Source organism: Sarcophilus harrisii, chromosome 3 (assembly GCF_902635505.1).
Source record: "Sarcophilus harrisii chromosome 3, mSarHar1.11, whole genome shotgun sequence".
NCBI classification, from domain to species: Eukaryota; Metazoa; Chordata; class Mammalia; order Dasyuromorphia; family Dasyuridae; genus Sarcophilus; species Sarcophilus harrisii.
In genome coordinates this window covers 576,565,304-576,588,032 of record NC_045428.1, presented here as the reverse complement: position 1 = coordinate 576,588,032, position 22,729 = coordinate 576,565,304, and the positions used below count along the sequence as shown (strand labels likewise).

The 22,729-nt window shown below is 42.4% G+C and overlaps 1 protein-coding gene across 1 annotated transcript in view; it reads left to right on the top strand.

Annotated features, from left to right (window-relative positions):
• The window catches only part of CAMTA1 (calmodulin binding transcription activator 1), a 694,264-nt gene that overhangs the window by 524,655 nt on the left and 146,880 nt on the right, over window positions 1-22,729 (top strand). The window contains 1 exon segment of the mRNA XM_031961560.1: window positions 121-274. Coding sequence (XP_031817420.1) covers window positions 121-274 — 154 coding nt within the window.

Sequence of the window (22,729 nt, the reverse complement as noted above, 5' to 3'; positions counted from 1 at the left end):
CTGTGCTCCTTCGTGGATTGGTTCAAGAGTAAATGGATGGGCAGGGGAGATGGAAGGATATAGCCAATCTGAGGAGAGCTTCTTGGTCCCTCACCACCTCTCTTATGTTCTTTCTTCTAGAACCCTGATATTGTACTGGTGCACTATCTGAATGTCCCGGCCATTGAAGATTGTGGCAAGCCCTGCGGCCCCATCCTCTGCTCCATCAACACTGACAAGAAGGAGTGGGCAAAATGGACAAAGGAGGAGCTCATTGGGCAGCTCAAGCCAATGTGTGAGTACACCCAAGCCTGGACTGGACTGGGCTCTCCCACACATTCAGAGAAATGAGGGGTGGGTTCTTTAGTCTCAAGGGCCACAGCGTCCACTGGAACCCATCAAGGGCAAGCTGGTTGATGGCAAGACCGAGCTACCCACTTAAATTTTTATTATTATGTTATGTTTTACATAAGCTTATATTTAATAAGATCTGATCTGACAATACCTCAAATCTGTTGAGATCCAACTGCAAGATGAACCCCAATGATTAAAGACACAACTTTAAAAGAGACAGAGAGAGAAAAAGGAATATTGAATGAGAGTTATCAGCTCCATGAACTATAGGGGAAATTCTTAGCTTAAATCACAGACATATGAATCCGGTACAAATGGAGATACACAAAGCACACAGATATGAGGAGAAATCCCAGCTCAGAATAAACATGCAAATACATTGTCATGGCAAGAAAATCCATTTTGTTATGATGTAGAATAAAGAAAGGACTATATTATGTATATAAAATAAAGATGCTGATGCTGATGCTGATGCATCTATGGCACATAGGGAAGTAGGTCTCATAGGGCAAATGGATTTCTGAATATAAACTATTTCTCACAGGGACTTATAGGATATAGAAAGTATAGTTATTTGAGTTTATAACCAGTCAGGCATTGACCTTGAGGAAAATTTATTGTGTTTCTCAGGAGAAGAAACCAAAACTTGCTAATCTGTTAGTCTGTCCTAAGCTGTTGCCTTTGGGGTCCAGACCAAGATATCCAGCTTGTCTTCTGGCTACCTTTGCACAAGAACTGTGGTAAAGGAAGACAAAATATAAGGATTAAAAGTGTCTACCATTTTACATTGAAATGCAGATTTATTCTCCAATGGCATTATTCACAGCCAGAAAGGCATTATGATACTTAGCCTCCACTACCACATTAGGAAAAAAAAATGGTTCCTAGTTGATGAGAATAAAATCCTTACCAACAATCCTAAAAATAGAAGGCACCATTGCTCTTAAAAAGGAACTGTCAATGGAATACCAATCAATACCTGTTCTATACCTAATGGGGTCTGCTATATGTCCACCTAAGAAAGATAAAAGCATCACAGAATATGTCTTGGTCTACCCAAAAAAGAGGGGGAGCAGGATAGAGAGAAAATTCAGCTTCTTACTCCCAACAAAAAGGAAAAGTTAGAAAGTTAGAAAGGGCAGAGGCAAAGAATTTTCATTCTCCAAGCTACCAGGCAGAGAAGTAAAAGTGAGAAGGAAAGCAGAGCTTTCCCAACTTAACTGAAGAGAAGGAAAGCAAGGTCAAGAGAATGAAAACTTGTATCTGGAAACCCCTGTATTCTGCTTCTATTCTATTCTAATCTGGTCATAGGTTTCCAGTTAGGTTGTTTCTTAATCAGATCAGGGAATACTCCATTCTGCCCTCGAGGGCCAGAAGCAACATCATGCCTTTTGCCAAACTTGAAGGTCAATGGAGATTCTCTCCTCATTTTTCTGAAGAGTCAATTGTGAATCAAGGGATCCTGTCCTAGGAACAATAGAAAGCTACCATCTCAATTGTGACCAGTTACTGATGAAGCACTCTTTCCAAGATCTTCTGAATTGTGTAGAGCTAAGGAAAGAAAAGTTGGAATAGTCTACCCTCTTCCCATCCAAAACAGCCAGAAAATAATTTTATGTCAGTTGACAAGTTAGAATATTGACAAGGGTTTCTAAGTAGACAGACTCCTAAACTCAAGAATCTAGAACTCCAAATAGGTTCACAAAAAAAAGAGAGGGAAGGAGGAAGGAAGAAAGGAAGGAAAGGAAGGAAGGAAAGAAGGAAGGAAGGAAGGAAGGAAGGAAGGAAGGAAGGAAGGAAGGAAGGAAGGAAGGAAGGAAAGAAGGAAGTCAAGGGAAGACGGAAGAGAAGAAGGGAGGAAGGAAGAAAGGGAGGGAGGAAGGAAGGAAGGGAAGAAGGAAGGAAGGGAGGGAGGGAGGAAGGAAGGAAGGAAGGAAGAAAGGGAGGGAGGAAGAAGGAAAGGAAGGAAGGAAGGATGGAAGGAAGGAAGAAAGGAAGGGAAGGAAAGGGAAGGGAAGGGAGAAAGAGAGGGAAGAAGGATGGAAAAAGAAATTATAAATTCTTCAAAAAGTTTAAAGTGGGGATGCATTTTGCAATACATTAATAATATATGGATGTAGACACACACATGCACACACATATCTTTTACAAAGCATTTTTTCCTTATAGAACATCTTCATCTCTGTAATTTCATTTGCCTGTTCGTAATCAAGGAATTAAAACAGGCATTGTCCTCATTTTCTAGATTTGGAAACTGAGTCGTCAGGAACACCTAACATAGGCTTACTTTAGAAGGCCAAGGGTAAGCTGGAGGGCATCCAGAGAAGAGACCAGGATAACAATTCTTCCAGATTATGCTTTATGAAAACTGGTGGGAAGGAATGGGGGACATTTAACTTGAAAGTGGGCAGGTTGGGGATTCCCAAGCTTCTGCAGATGAAGGGGTACCATGTGAGAAGGACTGGATTTGTTCAGACTGTCCCAGAAGGCAGACCTGGGAACAAGGATTAGAAATCACAAGGAAGCAGGATTGGTCTGAAATCAGGGGAATCTTCCTAACCATGAGAACTGTTCCCAAGTGGAATGGGCAAACTGGAAAGGAGGCAGTTCCCTCCTCAGTGGAAATCTTCAGGGGAGAGAAGGGCCACTTGCTAGGGACGCCATTAAGGGGACTCCACCTGGTACGAGTCAGAGTAGATCATCCCTTCTGCCCCTAGAAATGCCCAGGTTCTGCCATGTTGAGTTGTTAGGCCCTTTGCCTGAGGTCACAGAAGGCCCCTCTGTGGCCTCTTGGCCTGGAACAATGGCGGGGGAAGGTGTCCCTATCTGGCCAGAGACACGCCCAGGGCTGAAGAAGCGAGCAGAGCTGACCGTCTCACTTGCTTCTGCCCAGCCTTGTGTCCCCTGACCTCCCCAGGCCTTCCTCAGCCCCTCCAGGATGCAGCCCAGCTTGCTCAGGACGTTCCAGACAGTCCTGTTCCATCTGGGTGGTAGATGGATGACTATAATTGAGTTGGATTTCATTTTTGTCAGCAAAGAGCTACTTTCAGAGGCATCTGTCAGGTGCAAACGGCTGAATGCAAAACACCAAGCCCGTGAGGGAATTCCTTGCCCAAGGAGCCGGTGCCCTCCCTGCTCCTAATTGACACGGGCCGCAGCTCCCCGGAGGCTGCCGGGGAAAGGGCAGTGGTTCCCCACCATTGGCCAGCTGGGCTCCCAAAGAGTGGCGCGTTTGCCAGTCACATCCTATAAAACTGTGTGTCCTCCAGGATGCTGGCCAGGGGCCGTGTGCTCCGCGAGACACTGCACCAGAAGAATCGTTACATATTTATCAGCTGGGGACCCAGAAAGGCAGGCAGCAGGCTCGCAAGCCCAGGATCATCTCCACAGATGCAGTTTTCTGAGTCCTTTAGAAATACAGGCTCTTCCCCTAGCAGCTTTGGTGAGGCAGAGGTCTCCCCAACATAGCCCAACTTGTTTGTGATGGATGGTCCTTCCCAGGGAAGGGAGGGCACTCCAAAGGGACCAAAGCTGAGGAGGAATCTCACCTTAATTTTTTTAGAAAAAAATAGTAATACCTAATCATTTAGGTGTATAAACAAATCAATAAGCATTTATTAAGCACCAGCTACATATATTTTACATTCATTTTTTCATCTGACCCTTACAGTATACAGAATATATTATTATTTCTCAGTAGATGGAATTCTGGGCTTGAGAACAAAAATCTTGCCTGAAATATCTAATGAGTGATCTGGGACAAGTCCCTTAACAGACCTCTTAACCTTGGCTTATTTATCTGTAAAAATTGCATTCAATCACGAATGCAATGTAAAGGAAAAGAGAATAAGTATTTATTAAGCTCCTACTGTGTCAGGTCCTATGCAAAACTCTTTACAAGATCTCATTTAAAACTCATAACAACCCTGAGAAGTAGATGCCATTATTATCCTCATTGTATAGATGGAAAGGTGAGGCAGACAGGTCCTTTGTAGTTCTCATTTATTTTTGTTAAATATCTCCTAATTACATTTTAATCCAGTTGGGCAGAAGCCTCTGCTTTAGGGGATGTGCTACTTCCCTGATGTCACATCATCATAAGTCCCTGAGCATCATTTTTAAAGTCAGAGACAGAAATCCATTGCCAATATCAGAGGGGAGGATGAATCCAAGTCAGGTGTCAGAAGGGTGTCCTTTTGAAATGGTCCGATTGCAGCCATGTCCCCTCTCATTGCCCAAAGCTTTCCCTTCTCTGAGCTCGCTTCTCTGGGTTTGGAACAGCAGAGCAGAGAGCTCACATTTCTCTCTGTTTAGAAAGAAGCTTTGTCACCAGCAGCTTCAAATACATCATGATTAGATAGGAAGTCTTTGCCTGCCATTTTCCCTTCAGCACCTGGGACAGCACAGGGACAAGAGGAAGAGCAGGAGCTTTGTGGCTTATCTGAAAGGGCCCTTTTTAATCACAAGCTCATAGATCTGAAGCAAGAAAAGACCTGGGGGGGTCTTTTTTATGGATAGTTGGGAGGATTGGACACAGGGAACTCTGAGAGACACCAAAACAGGTTAAGGGGCTTATCCACGGTAACATAGCTAAGTGCCTAAGGCAGAACTTGACCTCAGGCCTTCACTAAGCAAACACTATGAAAATGACCCCAGCAGTCCAAGGACAAGGTATTGTTTAACCTTGTTTTGACCACCAGTTCACTATATGACCTTGAGCAAGCAATTCCTTTTCCCACTTTTAAGCTCATTTTTTTTTTCTTTTCTGTCAAATGAAGGGTTTGGACTAGGTGACCACTAAAGTGCTCAGAATTTGAGATTCTATTATTTGAGGTTCAGTGAAAGACAGTCACAAGATCCCAATAAATCAGAATACAGAAGGATGCATGATTTCATCAATGGAAGACATTTTATCTCCAGCCCCTGCTTCTTCCTCTGGGAAGCCTCACAGTATTCCCCACCCTCCCAATTGCTTGTCTTCCCTTCTAAGCCTGCCTTGTGCCCATCCTCTCTGTATCTATCTTGTGGATTTACTGACATATATGTGTGATATATCTATGTATGTGTGTATGTATGTGTATTATATATGTATAGATAGATACTTAGATATTTAAATACTTAGATGGATGGATAGATAGATAGATAAAAGCTAGAGAGATGATAGATACTTCAATGGATGGATGGATAGATAGACGAAGGATAGAGAGATGATAGCTACATAGATGGATAAGGTAGATGATAGATAGATAGACGAACAGCTAGGAGAAAGAGAAAGAGAGAGAGAGAGAGAGAGAGAGAGAGAGAGAGAGAGAGAGAGAGAGAGAAAGGCTGAAGAGAGGATAGATACTTAGAGCTTAGATGAATGGATGGATGGATGGATAGATAGATAAATGAAGGATAGAGAGATGATAGATACTTAGATGGATTAGATAGATGATAGATAGATGGATGGATGGATAGATAGATGGATAAGATAGATTATAGATAGATAATCTGCTTATTAGAATGTAAGGTCTCTGAGGGCAGGGACTGTTTTTGCCTTTCTTTATGCTCCCAGAGCCTTCCTGGCACATGATGATCAAATAACTGATTTGCTGGGAACTCCCCTGACCAGGATACCAGGTGTCCTTACTAGTGACTTAGCAGTAAATTTCAGAGAGAGTAGATTACCTGTCCAAGATCACTCAGCTAAACAGGATCCAAAGTCAGATCATCTTTATTCCAAGCCCAGTGCTTTACCCACAAATCTCCTCCCCACCATGAAATGGTTTTAGAATGCACAACTATTTCATCCTTTTTCCAGTTCTGAAAATTTTGAGCTCTAAAAGGGCCATTTTTGCCTGGTAACACCTGCCTGTCTACAGGAGAGTTCTTTGTTATGGACTTCTCCAAAGGGTCTCCTTTCACTTGGGTTTCTATAGTCTTCTGCCAGGAAAATGAAAGAACTGGCATCCCCTGGTTCAGAACTTGTCTTGGCCTGATGAGGTTCCTTCAGTGCTAGCCCACTTGGGAAAGGCTACTCGGAGACCTGGGGAGAAAATGCTTGGTCCCAGTCTGCCCGGCCCCCACTAGCCACCATTGGCCTGTCCAGTAGGAGCATCAGGGACCCTGGTGGCCAGAGGTTTCTGGCCAGGAAGTCCACTGGAGGGAAGATAAGCCTCTTGAAAGGGTCAGCACAGCCCAGGCCTGAATGATTAAGCCCATTTTCTTTAGTCTCTGCTGCCTTGAATGTACCAAGAACCGAGTTTTCTGTTCAAATGGCTCTGCCTCCATGTCCCTTTGAATCCAACAAGCCTTGATTAAGTATCGGCTGTACTCCAGGCACTGCCCTGATGAGACAAAGGCCAAAGGGGATGTGATCTCCCTGACCTCAAGGGGCAAGACACTCTGCCCAGGTGCTCTTTGTGCAGTTTTTAAGCCTCCTTCCTTCCTGTCATCCTGTCCATTGAATAAGCGCTTAATAAGTTCCTACTTGTGCAAAAGACTGTTGGGAGGTGAGGAGACAAAAAAAATCAAAGGAAACCCATCCCTGTCCTCGAGGCTGTTACCTTCTATTGAAATTATGCTCTCTACATCCCTTCTTTGCAACTAATTTCTTACTCTCTCCTCATCTGTATTATTGTAGTTCAGACATTTCTCCAGGCGAAAACCCCACTTGGGATTTTCTCAGCAAAGGTACTGGGGTGGTTTGCCATTTCCTTCTCCGGCTCATTTTACAGATGAGGAAACTGAGGCAAACAGTGCAAAGTATCTTACCAGGTTCACCTAGTTAGATTTAACCTCAGGAAGACATTTATTCAACAACTATTCATTCACCATCTTAACAAATCCTTGTGTACAAAGGAATGCCCCAGGAGGTAGGGATATGGGCACTAAGCCTCCTTGGGGATGTTGAATTCTTTTGGAATTGTCCCTTTCCCATTCTTTCTTTCCCTTCCCTCCTCCTTTCATCCAGCTTGGGCTGCCCTTATCCACAAGGGCCCCATCCCAGGAAGGCAGAGGATTGAGAAGGAGGGAGAGGAGGCCCTGCCGCCATGTTGGTCAGAAACAGCACCTCCTGGGGTTGATTGATAGAGTCCAAACAAACCAGAAGGGCTGGGGGCTGGGGGCAGGGGACAGGAGGGAGATGGGGCTAAGGCGCCAACATTTTCACTGAAGGGAAATATGCAAGCCTGTTCAAAAGCCTGCAGTGCATCAAGAAAATTATGTAAAACTACAGCAAACTCCCCATAAATCTAATAACACTTGGCTCTCTCTGGTCTCAGGAGGGAGTGAGGAGCTCCGCACAATTATTCAGAGTGCGTATGCATGTACATGTCTCTGTTTATGGATGCACATCCTGGGAAACACATCTCGGGAAATATAACCCAAATAAAAGCCTCCGATTCTGATCAGACTTGGAACATGACTAGGGCACCCGTTTGCGGTGTGGGGGGAGGGGGAGCAGAGGCACTCTCCGAGCCAAGAAGGCATCAGATTGGGTTCCAGAATCGAGCATGCTTCGAAACTCGGGAGCCAAGCACATTAGCTTCATCACATTTTCACATAAATCACATTCTTTCAAAGACTTCACAGTTTGACTTCCTGATGTTTCCAAATTTCTCTGCCCTACAGCAGAGCTGTCAGGGATTTAATCAAAATGTTGTGTGTGTGGATGGGAAAGGGAAATTCTAATCCGCAGCCACCCCTTCACCTGTTGCATAATAGATACAGGACTCCTTTGTTGGGGGGGTGGGGGGGAGATGCAACTAGGGCTGGGCAGTTAGAGCATTGACCCAGGTTGCGGATGTCTCTTGGTGTATTAGAAAAACCAGAGCTTTAGCACCTAGGTAAGCAAGAATGATTGGTCAGAATAGGAAGTTAGAGATGGTGACCCCTCCGGGACTAGTGAATTAGGATCTCAACCCAGTAACTTAAGGTTGATTTGAAGAGCTGTGTTCTGTGGCTTGCCCCAGGTGGATTTTTCTGAAGCCTACCCAGGGGCCCCAAATTGCTGATTACTCTGCTCTTGGGGATCCCTCAAAGTGGGGTTCAGATCCAGAATAGTAACATCCACAAACTTTCTTAGGGATCTGGTCTTAGACTCAGTGGCCCTGGGTTAGAATAGTGCCGCTGACACGTATTCCCTGGGTGGCCCTAGAGGAAGGAGACATTCTGAATATGGAGCCAGAGGAATTCAATCCACATGCCCTCTCCTCCACTTACTCCTCTCCAAGGCCCCATTTCCTCATCTGTTAAATGGAGAAAATAATCCCCCAAGTACCTGCCTCACAGGACAAAGTGAATATAGTGGTCATTCTGCAGACGTTAAGGCATAAACATCGTTTCCTATAACTTGGCAAGATCTGTGGATATGAGGCCTCCCCCCAAAAGATGCAGACCACAACCCATCCATACCTACCCATCCTGCCCAGGCACTCCTGCAGCCTTACCAGTGGGTCCCGCCCAATGCATGAAGGGCCTTCTCTTGAGTTCTCTCAACATTGTATGGCCAACAGTGGAACAAAAAGATCACCCATTGGTTGGTTGTCCTTGGTTCTCATCCTATGACCAGCTCATCTATTTTTCCCCAGTTGTATATTTCTTAACTGTCCTCCTTTACTTTGCCTCTTCATTATATTCCCTCTTTTGTGGACCATATAGGAACATGCTCACACTCAATAAGAGCCTTTTCTATTGTCATTAGAGTGACTATTAACTGAAACTCTTTGGTGGTTGTAATGTTTCATAATAGCTCATTAGCAAGGATAATTAATTATAATAGGAAGCTACCAAACAGCCTAAGCATCGTGTCTTACCCCCCAGAGAAACCCCTTTCCTCATGTTCCCATTTCTAACATGTCCCATAGCCTCTTGTCCCTGGGCCCCTGAACTCAACTATCTAAAAAGTGACTCCTTCCCCTTGTCCTAGCCAGGATTAGTCAAATTGATAGGAACTCAAGATAAATGTGAGTTCTTAGTAGGATCATAGGTCTGTCAAAAAGTTATTGTCTTACCTGAGCCAGACATTTTGCATTCCTAATCAGGAGTTTTTGATTTCCCTCCAAAGCGGGGTATGAGGGAAATAATGCAATATCAATTTTATTATAATATTACAGTATCCTTGAGGGGATATCTTTTCCAGGTAGCAAGGAAACACAGATTCCCAAAGGTTCTTCCCAACTTTGGCCATCCTATCCCAATTAGAATGAACAGGCAGAGTTCTGGGAATATCCAAGCTGTAGGTACAGTGGTTCTCAAAGTGTGGTGAATCTCCAGGATTCACTGGAGGGTCTCTGAAATTCTTTCAGGGGGTCTACAAATTCAAAATTAGTTTTTTTCTATTTATGATAAATATCTATTATGTAACCCATATAAACAAAAACTCTTTGGACATATTCTCAATAGTTGTTCATACCATAAAGATACTGAGAAAAAGAGTTTGAGAACCACTGCTGTAGGATGATCGATTCAGAGGAACCTAAAGAGCATCTAGTTTAATTCCCTCAATCTCTAAACATTTATTAAGTACTTATCACACCCTAGGCACTGTGCTAAGTGTTGGGGATACAAAAACAGACAAAAGACAGTTCCTGTCCTGAGCTTACAATCACATCCCTCGTTTTGCATTTGCCTCCCTCATAAGCCCACATTGGGGGAAGAATCTTGTCCCAGTTATGTCTCCAGCAATTCAATGAATCCACATTAGTGGAGAACAGCACAGGAAAGGGAAAGTCTCTTGATGAGTAGCCAGGAGTGCAGAAAATGGCTCCAGCCCATTCTCAGCTACTCACTAACTTTTGGCTTAGACCTTAGTAGCCACTTTATTTACAAAATATTTAGAATAGCCAGATGGGTCTGCAATGGCTGGTATAAAGGTATCTCTCCTACTACAGAAAGTTCCCTGGGGGTCTGCCTCTGATGTCTGAACATTACTGTCTCTTAGACACCCCAAGTGGGCATCCTTTAAACTTGGCTCAGTCCTTAATCCATCTCCCCCTTGTAATGGATTGAAACTGACCCATCCCAACTTAACTCAGTTTATGTTCTTAGAAGCATATGGGAGGAGTGGGAAAACCAGGTCTGAAGCCAGACACCCTACGTGTGCATCTGGATGCATGGGACCTCTTAAAGGAAAGAGAATCTCCATTCCCCTATTTTGCATCAATCTCCCTCTCCTTGTCAGCTCCAGCTGGGAGACGCTCAATTGGAGGACCTCCCTTGGAACACAGAAATTTACTTCCTCTCCTAAAGCTAACCAAGAGGAGCTCAGTCTGTGTCTTTCCATCCATCATGACTCCATACCATACAAGTCACTACCCCAAATCCAGGGAATTCCCTGTTTTCTGACCCCTCCTTTTCTTAGCCCATATCCAATGACCTCTAGTCTGTTTTATCTTTTCTTTGCACAAGAATCCCACAGAGAACACCCAATGGCTATGTGATTACAAGCAAGTTACTTAGCCACTCTGTGCCTCAGTTTTCTCATCTGTAAAATGAGGGGGATAGACTTGATGACCTTGCAACAAGGGCTTGAAGCCATCCATTCTTCCATCCCTTTGTTGTATGTATGCAAAAAAATAGATTAAAACACATTTGACCAGTTGAAAAAGCTTTTAGTGTAATGTTCCTTATTTAGTAAATTCCCCACCTCTGTCTCTATCTTGTTTCTGTCTTTCTTTTTGTGTCTCTCTCTGTGTCTTTCTCTCTGTCTCTTTCACACACACACACACACACACACACACACACACACACCATATATATATTATATATCCTTCCTAAACTGGGAGACTGATTTCTAAATTCAAGGAAAATTCACCAAACTGGAGAGAGCTGTATGTGTCTTTGAGCAAGCACCATGAATTCCAGACCTTTTTAGAAAGAACCTCACTAGGATAGCATTGTTTTAGACTTAGAAGACTTGAAAGGTCATCTTATTCATCTCTTTGCTTCCAAGAGGCAGTAAAAATTCAAATCCTACTTTTATCTGACTGAAAATGGACTAAAGAGGAAGGTAGACTCTACAAACTTATACAAACTTGATAATAATTCTTGAAAAAAATTAGACTGCATTACCAAACTTATGTTTTTATGAGGATTTAGAAAAAATGTGGTGATCACCTGGAGCCTATGCTGGTTCACTATAAACGAGAAAAGCAAAAAAAAAAAAAAAACCTTTTTTCTCTTTTTTCTGAGATACTAGACCAGAAAGTCAAATGGTTAGCATAGATATCTATCTGGAATTCAGAAATGTTTTTGAAAAAGTTTTCATCCTTAAGATGAAGAACTGTGGCCTGGATGACGGTAGAATAAGTACTTCATTGTTGTTCAAAAGAGCATTTATTGAATTGGTATCAACCTGGAGATGCCATATTATAGAGCTCTAGCTTTGCCCTTGTTCTATTTTATCAACAACTTGGATGAAGATGTAGAAGGCATGCAGCAAGCTTTGATAGTTAAATCATTGAATAACAAAATCAATGTAAATGTAAATGATCTAAAAAGATCTTGATAAAGTGGAATACTGAGCTGAATCCCAAGATGGGATATAATAAAGATAAATGTAAAATCCTATTCTTAAGTCCAAAAAATCAATTGAACAAACAACTAGATTAAAGTAAGCAGACTTAACAGCAATTCATGTGGAAAAAGTCTTGGGGATTTTCATTTATTGCTAACCCCATATAAGTCAGCATCATGAATGATATGATTGCAAAAAGAAAGCAACAAAACTAATGTAATCTTAGGCTATATTAATACAAGTACTATGTCCAAAAAAGCAAAGGTATTGGTGCTTTGTTCTCTGTGCTGGTCAGATGACTTCCAGAGCACTGTGTTTTGAATACCACATTTTAAGGGCATTGGAAAACAAAGGAGAAAGAGTAGGATGGTCAAAGGACATGAAACATGTCACATAAAGAAGAAGTGAAGGAAATACAAAAAAGAAGAAAAGACTTTGAGGGGGCATGATCTGATTTCAAATATTTTAAGAGCTCATAGGATTCTGGAACTAGACCTAGAAAGAACCTTAGGGGTCATCAAACCTTTCTTTTTCATAAAGGAGAAAAGAAAGACCCAAGAGTAAATGGTTTGATTAAGAATCCCAGGTAGAAGTAGCAAAGGCAGAAATGTTTTCCGGAAGAGGAGTCTCATCTATTCTTTGTATCTCCCAAAAGCAAAACTAGGACCAGTGGGGAAATGAAAGAGAGCATTGAGTGTTTCATTAGAAGAATTTTCTAAAACTCTACATCAGGGATGAGATAGAGGGGATTTCTGCATGAATGAGAGTTTCTTAATTTGAGGTTCAGGATTTTTTTTAATATCCCAATAATTGCATTTCAATATACTTGGCTTTCTTTATTATATTATGTGTTGTATTTTATGTATTTAAAATGTGATTCTGAGAAGAAGTTCATGAGCTTCAAAGATACTGCTAACGGGGTTTAGGACATACAAAAAGATTAAAAACCCCTGGGCTAGACAACCTTTAAGGTACCATAAAAATCTAAAATTTTATTATTGATTCTATGAAAAGTAGAGGAGCTGGGAGACTTTTCAGCCACATAGATTTAGGGAAAAGAAGAGAATGGAGGTCCTCTAGCCTGGGGAATAATTGCTGACTCAGTGGGAATCCACACTCCATCAGAAAATCGAAGGGAGTGATCAGAGATGAGAGAAGTTTCTCTCTTTTCTCTGGTAGGGGCTTCCAGAAGCAGCAATGTGTGAGGTCAGAGATAGTAATGGTTGAACAGGTCTTCCTGGAAGGATTTTAATTCTTCTGGTCTCATTCTGTAACAGCATCAAGCATTCTAGAGTAGCCTTTCTATTTTCCTCTCTTCTTCATTTTCATTTCTTTTCTTCTTCTCTCTGATTTACTCCCCTATTTTTTTTTCTCATCCCTGCCCAGAGGAACAGGTGGCTTGGAGTGCAGAATGGTTTGGAATAGAATTTGATTGGGACATGGGCAGATTTCAAGGATACATTTAGGTTTAAAGAAGTCTTAAGATTGAAGGAAAAATTTAGGATTAAAGACCAAGGTCAACATCGGAGCTAGGTCATAAAATCATCCCAGTATCTTCATTTTCCCTTCAGACAATGATTATTTGTTAGTGTATCTCTAGCACTGATCATAGTGCTTTGCAACAAGTGAGTACTTAATAAATGATTCTTGAGTTCTTGAATTGAAGATCAGCTCCAAATATTTCCAAGGCTTGCCCAATCCCCAAACTAATTCACTTCTGTATTTTTGAATGTTTATATTTCTCAGTGTGTGTGTGTGTGTGTGTGTGTCTGTCTGTCTCTCTTTCCTCTCTCTCTCTCTCTAGCTTTCTGTTTTTCTATTTTTTCCATCTCTCTTTATCCCTATTTCTTCTATCTCTAGCTCTCTCTAGCTCTCTAGCTCTTTCTGTCTCTGTTTTCTCTCTGCCTCTTCTCTCTCGCCCTGTGTGTCTGTCTCTCCCTTTGGGTCTCTGTGTCTGTTTCTTCCCCTCTTGTCTCTCTTTCTCTGTGTCTCTATTTATCTCTCTGTCTCTCCTTTCCTCTCTCGTTCTCTAAATCTGTCTCTTTCTGTCATCTCTGTGTCTTTTTCTCTCTCACTCCCTGTGTATCTCTCTCTTTCCATGTCTATTTCTTCCATTTCTCTCTCATTGTCTATCTCTCTGTATGTCTACCTGTATATTTCTTCCATTTCTCTCTTTCTTTCTCTCTCTCTCTCTTTCTCTCTCTGTCTCTCTGTCTCTGTCTCTCTCTTTCTGTCTCTCTCTCTGTGTCTCTTTCTCTCTCTGTCTCTCTCTCTCTGTCTCTCTGTCTCTTTTTGTCTCTCTCTGTGTGTGTGTCTCTCTCTCTGTGTCTCTCTCTCTTTCTCTGTCTCTCTTTCTCTCTCTCTCTCTCTCTCTGTCTCTCTCTACCTATTTCTTCCATCTCTCTCTGCCTCTCTTTTTCCTTTAGCCTTTCGATATTATAGGATCATAGATTTAGATTTAGTGTTGGAATCAATCCAACAACAAGAACTTATTAAGTCCCATTACATATCAGCCCAGTACAAAAAAGGCGACTTAGGGGACATCTGGCATAATCCTTTACCTTTACAGAGGAGGAAACTGAGACTCAGAGAGACTAAAGCCCACAGGTGACAAGCAGTTGCCAGTGCTGAGATTCAAACCCACATCCTGGGACTCCAGATTCCCTGCTCTTTCCGTTAGAGGGTCTGTCCTACTGGAGTCAGTGACCCAGCTTCCCACGGTGGGGAAAGAGACCATTTTGTTCCGGTAGAGGGACCACCCCCCTCCCTGTGGGATTGTCAGGCACCCGAGGAACAGAATCCCCCCCGGCCCGGGTCATGGCTTCGGAGGCTGTTGTGCCGGAGCCAGGAGAGCTGAGGACCAGGCCCCCAGTCAGGGATAGAGCCTAGGAGGCACTAGTCTTCGGAAGCCATTGTTTTCCTCTGCAGAACAAGCCAATGTGGAGGGAATGGGCTTGGAACTTGCGATGGCTGCTCCCAGACTTCCCAACCTTGGGGCTGCCTTTCCTTGCCCCTTCACAGGGTCCCCAAGAGCCCACCCCCTCCACGGCCCCTCCCGGCTGCTAACCCACAGGCCCCTGGCTGCCTCTTCAGATCCATCTTTTGTTTTCTCATAATTATTCAGACAAAGGCCCCAGATCCCGTGTGAGGGAGGGGATTCTGTTTGTTTGTTTTGGTTTTTTGCTTAGATTGGAATCTTGGTGATTATAGAATTTTAAGAAGTAAAATCAACAAAGGCTTTCCTCCTCCACGCCAGGTTCCAAGATCAGTTCCTGGTCCGTGGCCGCCACCTGGTGGCTGATGCTGAAATCCATCTTCAGGCGCCGGCTTGGGAGCCATGGCTACAGTTGGGGGGCAGACTCTGGGCCGTTGTCCCTGTGAGCCGGCGTCGTGAGGCTTTAGACCAAGGAGGGACCTTAGACTTCTAAGCAAATTCCTTCATTTGACAGATGAGGAATTGAGACCCATGGAAAGGGACTCACCAAAGTCCAGAAGCAGGATTTGAATCCAGATCCCACAAATCTCAGTGGAATATTTTTTCTCCTACACTGTACGAAGGCCTGGTTGGGGCTGGACCACTTTGTACCTTTTTCTTTAGACGGGCAGTCCCCCATTCACTTGTCAGGGTCACACAGAAATCAAACATGTGTTCCTAGAAAAGACCTTAGAAGCCATTTTATCCAGTCCCCTCACTTGGCAGAGGAGAAACTCAGCACCTCGCCTAAGCCCTAAGAAACAAGGAGCAGGGCTGAGACCTAACCCACATCCTCTGACGAAGAGACAGAAGAGACCAGCCCGAGATCACGGGGATAGCAGCAGACAAAAGCAGGATCCAACACAGGTTCTCCAACATCTAAGGTCTTACTTCCAGGCTTGCCAGTTCCCATCTGATGAATGGAAAACAAACAGACGTAATTTCTAGGCAATGGGCCTGGAATGTGTCCACATTTATCTTTAAATATGCCCCCATCTATTAATATTTTTTCTGTTTTCATTTATTTTAATTCAGAATTGGCAATGAGAAGAGTTATCAGTGAATCAAGCTAGATAATATATGGAAGGCACTTTGCAAGCCCCTAAGTACTATAGAAACGTGATCTGTTATTGTTGAGATCGGTGCTGCTGGAACATTTTGCGATGAAAGGAAATAGGGTTCTTTTACATTTCTACCAAATTTAGGAGAAATGGGAGGTGTCCATCAAAGTCACCAATATTTCTATGGACCTGAATTGGGGAGTTTGGAGAAAGAGTTGAAAAAAAAGATAATATCAGGATATTTAACCCTAAAGTAAACACCTCTTTCAGGATCTTCTGAACTCCAAACTGGGCCAATAGAAGAATTTTTAAATTTCCAAAGTCATTGGGTAAAAAACTCAATACTGCTGTTTGAATGAACCAACCATTTAATTGAGGTCAAGGGTCAAAGAATTTTCCCAAATCCCAAAATTCTCCCAAATTTTCCTTAGCAAGACCTGCCATTTGGACCTAAAAGTTCCATGTCTCTCCTCCAAGACTTTTCAAGGCTGCTTTGCTCCAGTAGCCCCAAAATCTGTGATTTAATTTAATTCAACATATATTTCTTAAGTACCTACTGTATACAGATTCTATGCTGGGCACTGAAGCTACAAAAATGAAAAAATACAACTACTTCCTTCCAAAAGTTGAGATATGAAAAATTAAATCTTCTTTGGAGTCCCTTCTCTTTGACACAAAGTCCTTTTGTAGAACAAACTACCCAAAAATATTGATGTTAGAAGCCCTGCCTATTAAGTGTTTCCTTGGGTTGAGATGAACACGTTGTTATAAGCACATATGTAGGTACACAGGCACATATTGATTCAAATTTAATTTATACTTACTAAAATGAGATGTATTTGGAAGAGACAGACAGACAGAGACTGAAAATTAAGCTTCAATCAGATTCTATGGAAACCTTATTTAGTCTATTTTTAGAATAACATGGTACCTATTCTATTTCATTATATATGTAGTCTCCTCAATATGGTTATTGCCTCCATTGATGCAGATTGTACCCCATCCATGCCTACCCATGTTATATGATTCTCATCCATTTGCTACCATAAGTTCACCACAGAGGGTGCATTCATCATGATGAGAGACTATTTCAATTGATCTTGACATTACAGAGATACTAATGGGCTACTCACACTGTCCATTAGTAATCCTTCATTTTCACTATGCATCCTCCCAGATGGACAGATTATAATAGAGAGATGGATAAATTAGGTAGACAGAGGTAGTGAGATAAAGAGCATATAGATAGATATATCCAAGAAAAAAGAAAGAAAAAGAGAGGAAGAAAGAGAGAGAGAAAGAAAAAGGGAGACAGAGAAAGAAAGGAAGGAAGGAAGGAAGGAAGGAAGGAAGGAAGGAAGGAAGGAAGGAAGGAAGGAAGAAAGAAAGAAAGAAAGAAAGAAAGAAAGAAAGAAAGAAAGAAAGAAAGAAAGAAAGAAAGAAAGAAAGAAAGAAAGAAAGAAAGAAAGAGATAGAAGGATAGATGAGTGAATGCTATGGATGAATGTAGAATGCTTATTAAGTTCTTACTATGTCCTAGGTATTGTGCTAAGCAATGTAGATACAAAGACAACAAGCATTATAGTTCTTTCCCTCAAGGAACTACATTCTAAAGGGAAAAAAAAGACAATCCATATAGGAAAGACAGGATGGAAAAGGTGGGGTGTACAACAGTGGCCTGGTGGGAAATATGCAAGAAGTGGAGGCTTGGGCTATATAGAAAATAAAACAAAGTCTATCTACCTAAGCCAAGGAACACAGGGGTGAAGTCCAGGTTACCAGTGAGGATCAAATAGAAAAAACCTTTTGTGGAACAAGCTGGGAAAATGATGATGATGATGATGAAGACAACAATAATGGTGATAGTGGTGTTGATAACAAGATGACAACTTATTTTATTGTAATTATTTAATATTTAATAATAACAGCTAGCATTTATATAGAGCCTCAAGGTTTGTAAAATACTTAGCAACAATTGCCTCATTTAATCCTTAAAATAAAATGGTGATGGTATTTTTAAAATCAAACTCTACATGGGTGATCTGACCAAAAGCATTCCTATGCAAAGACTATCTACACAGAAACTTCCTTTTCTTTAAATATGATTTCTCTAAGGAAAATTCAGAGATGCCTATTAAATACATGTTGACTTGGCCTTGGACCACACTGAAAGTCAGAAGGAATGGTAGCTCAATCTAGTTCCTTCATTCTATATTTTGAAGGAAATAAGCATTTATTAACATTATTTATTAATTAAATTTTATTTTATTTTCAGTTCTGAATTCTCTCCTTTTCACCTCCCCCTGAAAAAGCAAGAAAAATAAAATCATTATAAAAAATTTTAGTCAAGCAAAACTAATTCCCATATTAGACATATCCAAATACATATGCATGTGTATATTGATATAGAGAGATCTCTATATACACATATATGTACAAGTAGGTACAAAAATACATATATGCATATATAATATATATGTATATATGCTTCAAGCTGCATTTTGAGACCATCACCTCTCTGTCAGCAGGTAGGCAGCATGTTTCATTGTGAATCCTCTGGAATTGTGGTTGATCATTGTGTTGAAGAGAGTTCTTAAATCTTTCAAAATTGTTTATATTTACAAATTTACTGTTACTGTATAAATTGTTCTCCTGGTTCTGCTCGCTTCACTTTGCATCAGTTCATACAAGTCTTCCCAAGTTTGTCTGAAACCATCCCCTTTATCATTTCTTACAGGTCAAGGATATTCCATCACACTCATATACCATAACTTTTTCAACCATTCCCCAATTGATGGACATCCCTTCAGTTTCCAATTCTTTGCCAACACAAAAAAGAGCTGCTGTCAATTTTGTACAGATGGGTCCTTTTCCTCTTTCTTTGTTCTCTTTGGGATATAGACCTAATAGTTGTATAGTTGGGTTAAAAATTATGCATAGTTTAATAGTTTTTTGCAACCCCCTCATTTTACAGATGAGGAGACTGAACCCCAGAGAGATGGGAAACAGCTTGTCCAAAGCCACAAAGCTAGTAAGTAGCAGAGTGGGGGTATGAACCTAGACCCCTGACTCTAAACCCTGGATTGTTTCTGTAGTCTGTGTTTGATGAGAAAACCTGTTTAAAGTCTCTTGGGAGGGATTGGGTGGGAGAAGCCCTTCTGGGGAATCATTATTGCTGCTCATTCTGTCCAGGAAGTCTGTAGCTGCAAGAGCCTACATATTTGACTCAAAAGCATTTCTTTATTTTATCTTATTTTCCTTTTTTGTTGTTTTGGGGTTGGGGGGATAGGTGTCTGATCCTGAAAGACTGTGGAGAATTCACTGCCGTTCCCATTGATCCCTTACTAGATTTCTCAGATCACTCCAATAATTAATACTATTAAGAGTATGTCTCTCATTATTCTGGAAAGCAGATGAGGCAGGTTCAGTTGTCTTTGTATGCTGTCTGGGCCAAGGCTTGGTTTCCCACCAAAATTCCTTTTCTGAACTTCCTGCCCCAGAGAAAAGATGCTGAAATCTAATTTGGGGGAGATAGGCTTGCTGGAGATTTTTGTTTGTGTTGGTTAGTGTTCCTGGGAGGAAGGATCTGAGTTTGTTCTGCAAATTCATGTTTTCCCTTCAGACTAAATTGCAGTTAACCTACACTAGCATCTCCCCTCCTAAAAAGCAAAAGCTGATTTCCTTCCTATACCTGAGCATTTGCCAGCCCCACCTCCTCCTCAGCTCCCAACTAGGTGGGACTTCATGTTATCTTTGAGGGTACAAAGACAGCATGATACAGTGTATAAAGCATTGGACCTGTAGTCAGGAAGAGCTGTGTTCTAATCCCACCTCTGATACTTACTAGCTATGTGAGCCTGGACAAGTCACTACATCTCTCCAAACCTCAGTTTCCTCATCTATAAAATGGGAAGGGGGTGTTCAACTGGTAGGTCTCTAAGAGTCCTCCCAGCTCTAAATCTGTGATACTATGATACTATGATGTGAACCTTATTCATAAAGTCCCAGAATTCCAGAGTTGGAAGCAGCCACCTAATCCAACCTGCACCTTAAAAAGGATCCCATCTAATGGATGATGAAGCATGGTACCCATCTGCTGACAGAGGGATGATGGATCTTAGGTACATGATAAAATGTGCTATCCACCTGCTGATAAAGGAATGATGGGCCCAAGGTGCATGATGAAGCATGGGACCCACCTGCTGACAGAGGGATGATGGACCCCAGGGCCATGATGATACATGGGACCCACCTGCTGACAGAGGGATGATGGACCCCAGGTGCATGATGAAGCATGGTACTCACCTGCTGATGGAGGGATGATGGATCTTAGGTGCATGATGAAGTTCTGGTACCTCTCTCCTATCTCCTGGCAGAGGGGTGATGGATCCAAGATACATGCTGAAATATGGTACCCACCTGCTGACAGAGGAATAATAGACCCAAGGTATATGATGAAGCATGGTACCCACCTGCTGACAGAAAGTGATAGATAGATTCAAGGTGCAGAATGAGGCGTGGATTTTTGGCAAATGTGTTGAATTGTTTTGTTTGACATGCTTATTGTTTCTGTTGGTGCCAAAGTTGCAGTTTGCTTGTTTTTTATTTGGGGAGACTGTGTTTTATTTTGCAGAGAGTGGGGCAACAGAGAATAGAGGAGAGCTAGTGATAATGTAGCCAAAAGAAGAAGAAAAAACAAAGAAGGTCATTGAAGCATTTTTAAAACACTCAGAATAGAAGGAAGTTAAGAGACACAGACAAGTAGGATAGCTTTGAAAGTAACATGTTAAATTTACTGTGTCCTTTTAAAAAAAAGATGTATATAATAAAGATTCATGATATTAACATGTTTTTTTTAAAAATGTTCCCCTTATACCTAATAGGTAGTTATCTAATCTTTGCTTGAAGACAGCAACTGAGGGAGCAGCTACTACCATATACAGCAGCCCATTTCACCTTGGGACATCTCTGATTATTGGGATGTTTTTCTTGATATCAACCCAAATCAGCCACTTCAACTCATGACTCCCAGTCCTGTCTTTTGAGGTCAAACAGCAGAGTTTACCCTGTTTGCCCCATGATGGCCCTTGAATACTTGAAGGCAGCTCTCATGATCTCTAACTCTTCTCTTCTTCAGCCTAAACATCTCCAGATTCTTTGGTGCATCCTCTTACAGCATGCACTCAAGGCCTCTTGTCACCTTGTTGCATCCTCTAGATCTTCTCCAAGTCCTCATGGTCCTTCCTAAGCTATGGGCCTCAGAACTGACCCAAAGTCCCAAGAGTGGTCATGTCCGCAGAGCTTTTGGCTTTACTTGGCTGCCATATTGAATGATCAGCTAAGGGCCTCTGACTTCAAGTCTGCTGATCTTTTCATTGCACCGGGAAGACTTGGGTTGCATCCCTGCTCTGCTACCCCTTACCTGTGTAATTTTTGGCAAGTCCCTTCTCTTCCTGGCCCTCAATCTTCTCAGCTGTAAAATGGTAGGGCTCAGACCAGAGGTCTTCTGCAGTCCCTGAAAATACACTGACTTTGGAACCAGAGGACCTGGGTTCAAATTCTTCACCTGACCCTTACTGCCTGGGTGATCTTAGGTAAGTGTCTTCCCTCTCTCAGCCTGTTTCCTCATCTATAAAATGAAGAAGTTGGTGTAGACAACCACTGTGGTTTCTTCCAGCTTTAATGCTGTGTTCCCATGATTGTTTGTGCTCTTCCTGATACCCACAGAGCAATGTCTAGGGTAGTATTATCCTAGGTAATGAACCTGGTATCGTAGATTCCCCCCTCAGCAGTCCTGAATTGGTGAGTCATGTGAAGGCTTCCCTGGTTCTGGAGTGCCTGTAGACCATTACTCCCTCCTTGCCTCTCACGCTGTGCTAAGCTGGAGTCCAGTCAGAAAGGGGAGGCTCTTCTGGTACATGTACAATTCCTGCTCCCAGTCCATTAATAAACTTTTATCAAACTCCCGTGAGGTACCGGGCACTCGGAAACAAGGAAAAGCAAAAGACAGCCCCTGAGTCAAAGGGATCACATTTTATGGCCAACCTCCTTCCCTGGAGGATCTGGGGGGAGCTGTCCATGGTCCTGCCTCATCCTTCTCCTGTCAGATGGGCTCCAGCCCAGGAAGGATGGCATCCAGCAAATCCGGAGGGAGGGAGAGAGCCCAGCCACAAAGGGGGGGTTCTCAGCCAGAGCTGGGCTTGGGGCAGTTCCCTAGCCAGGACAAGGGGTGGCCAGAGGAGAGGGCGAGAGAATGGAACGGCTGCCAAGGGTTGAGTTGGCTCCTAGTGGAAAGCTGAGAGTCCTCCAGGATGCGCTGGCCCCGAGCAGATGGTGATGGCCATCCTTGGAGGCCGCTTCCAACTCTGAGGTCACAAAGCCACTGGAATATTTAAATTAAGTAGCGTTTCTGCCTGCAAAGAGCTTTGCTCACTCAACTAGACCACGACCACATGGGGTGGGTACTAGCAGTAGCGTCTCCATTTTACAGGTGAGGACTGAAGCGTAAAGAGTTCGAATGGCTTGTCCATAACGATGATAATAATGGCAACAACCATAATACATGAAGGTCACAGGAAGGAGTTGGATGCCAAGGTCATCTTGATTCCAAGTCCAAGCACTGTATTGATCGGGGCAGCTGCTGGCATCAGATAGGGTGCGGATCTGGAAGTAGGAAGCAGGAAGACCTGGGTTCAAATCACAATTCATACACTCACTAGTCCCCTTGAACCCTGGGTAAATATCTAACCCCTCAAAGCTTGACTCAGTTTCCTTTATCTATAAAGAGAAGATAACAGCCTATTGCAAGGTTGTTATGAGGATAAAATGGGAGATGTTTGGAAAGAACTTAGCATGATCCCT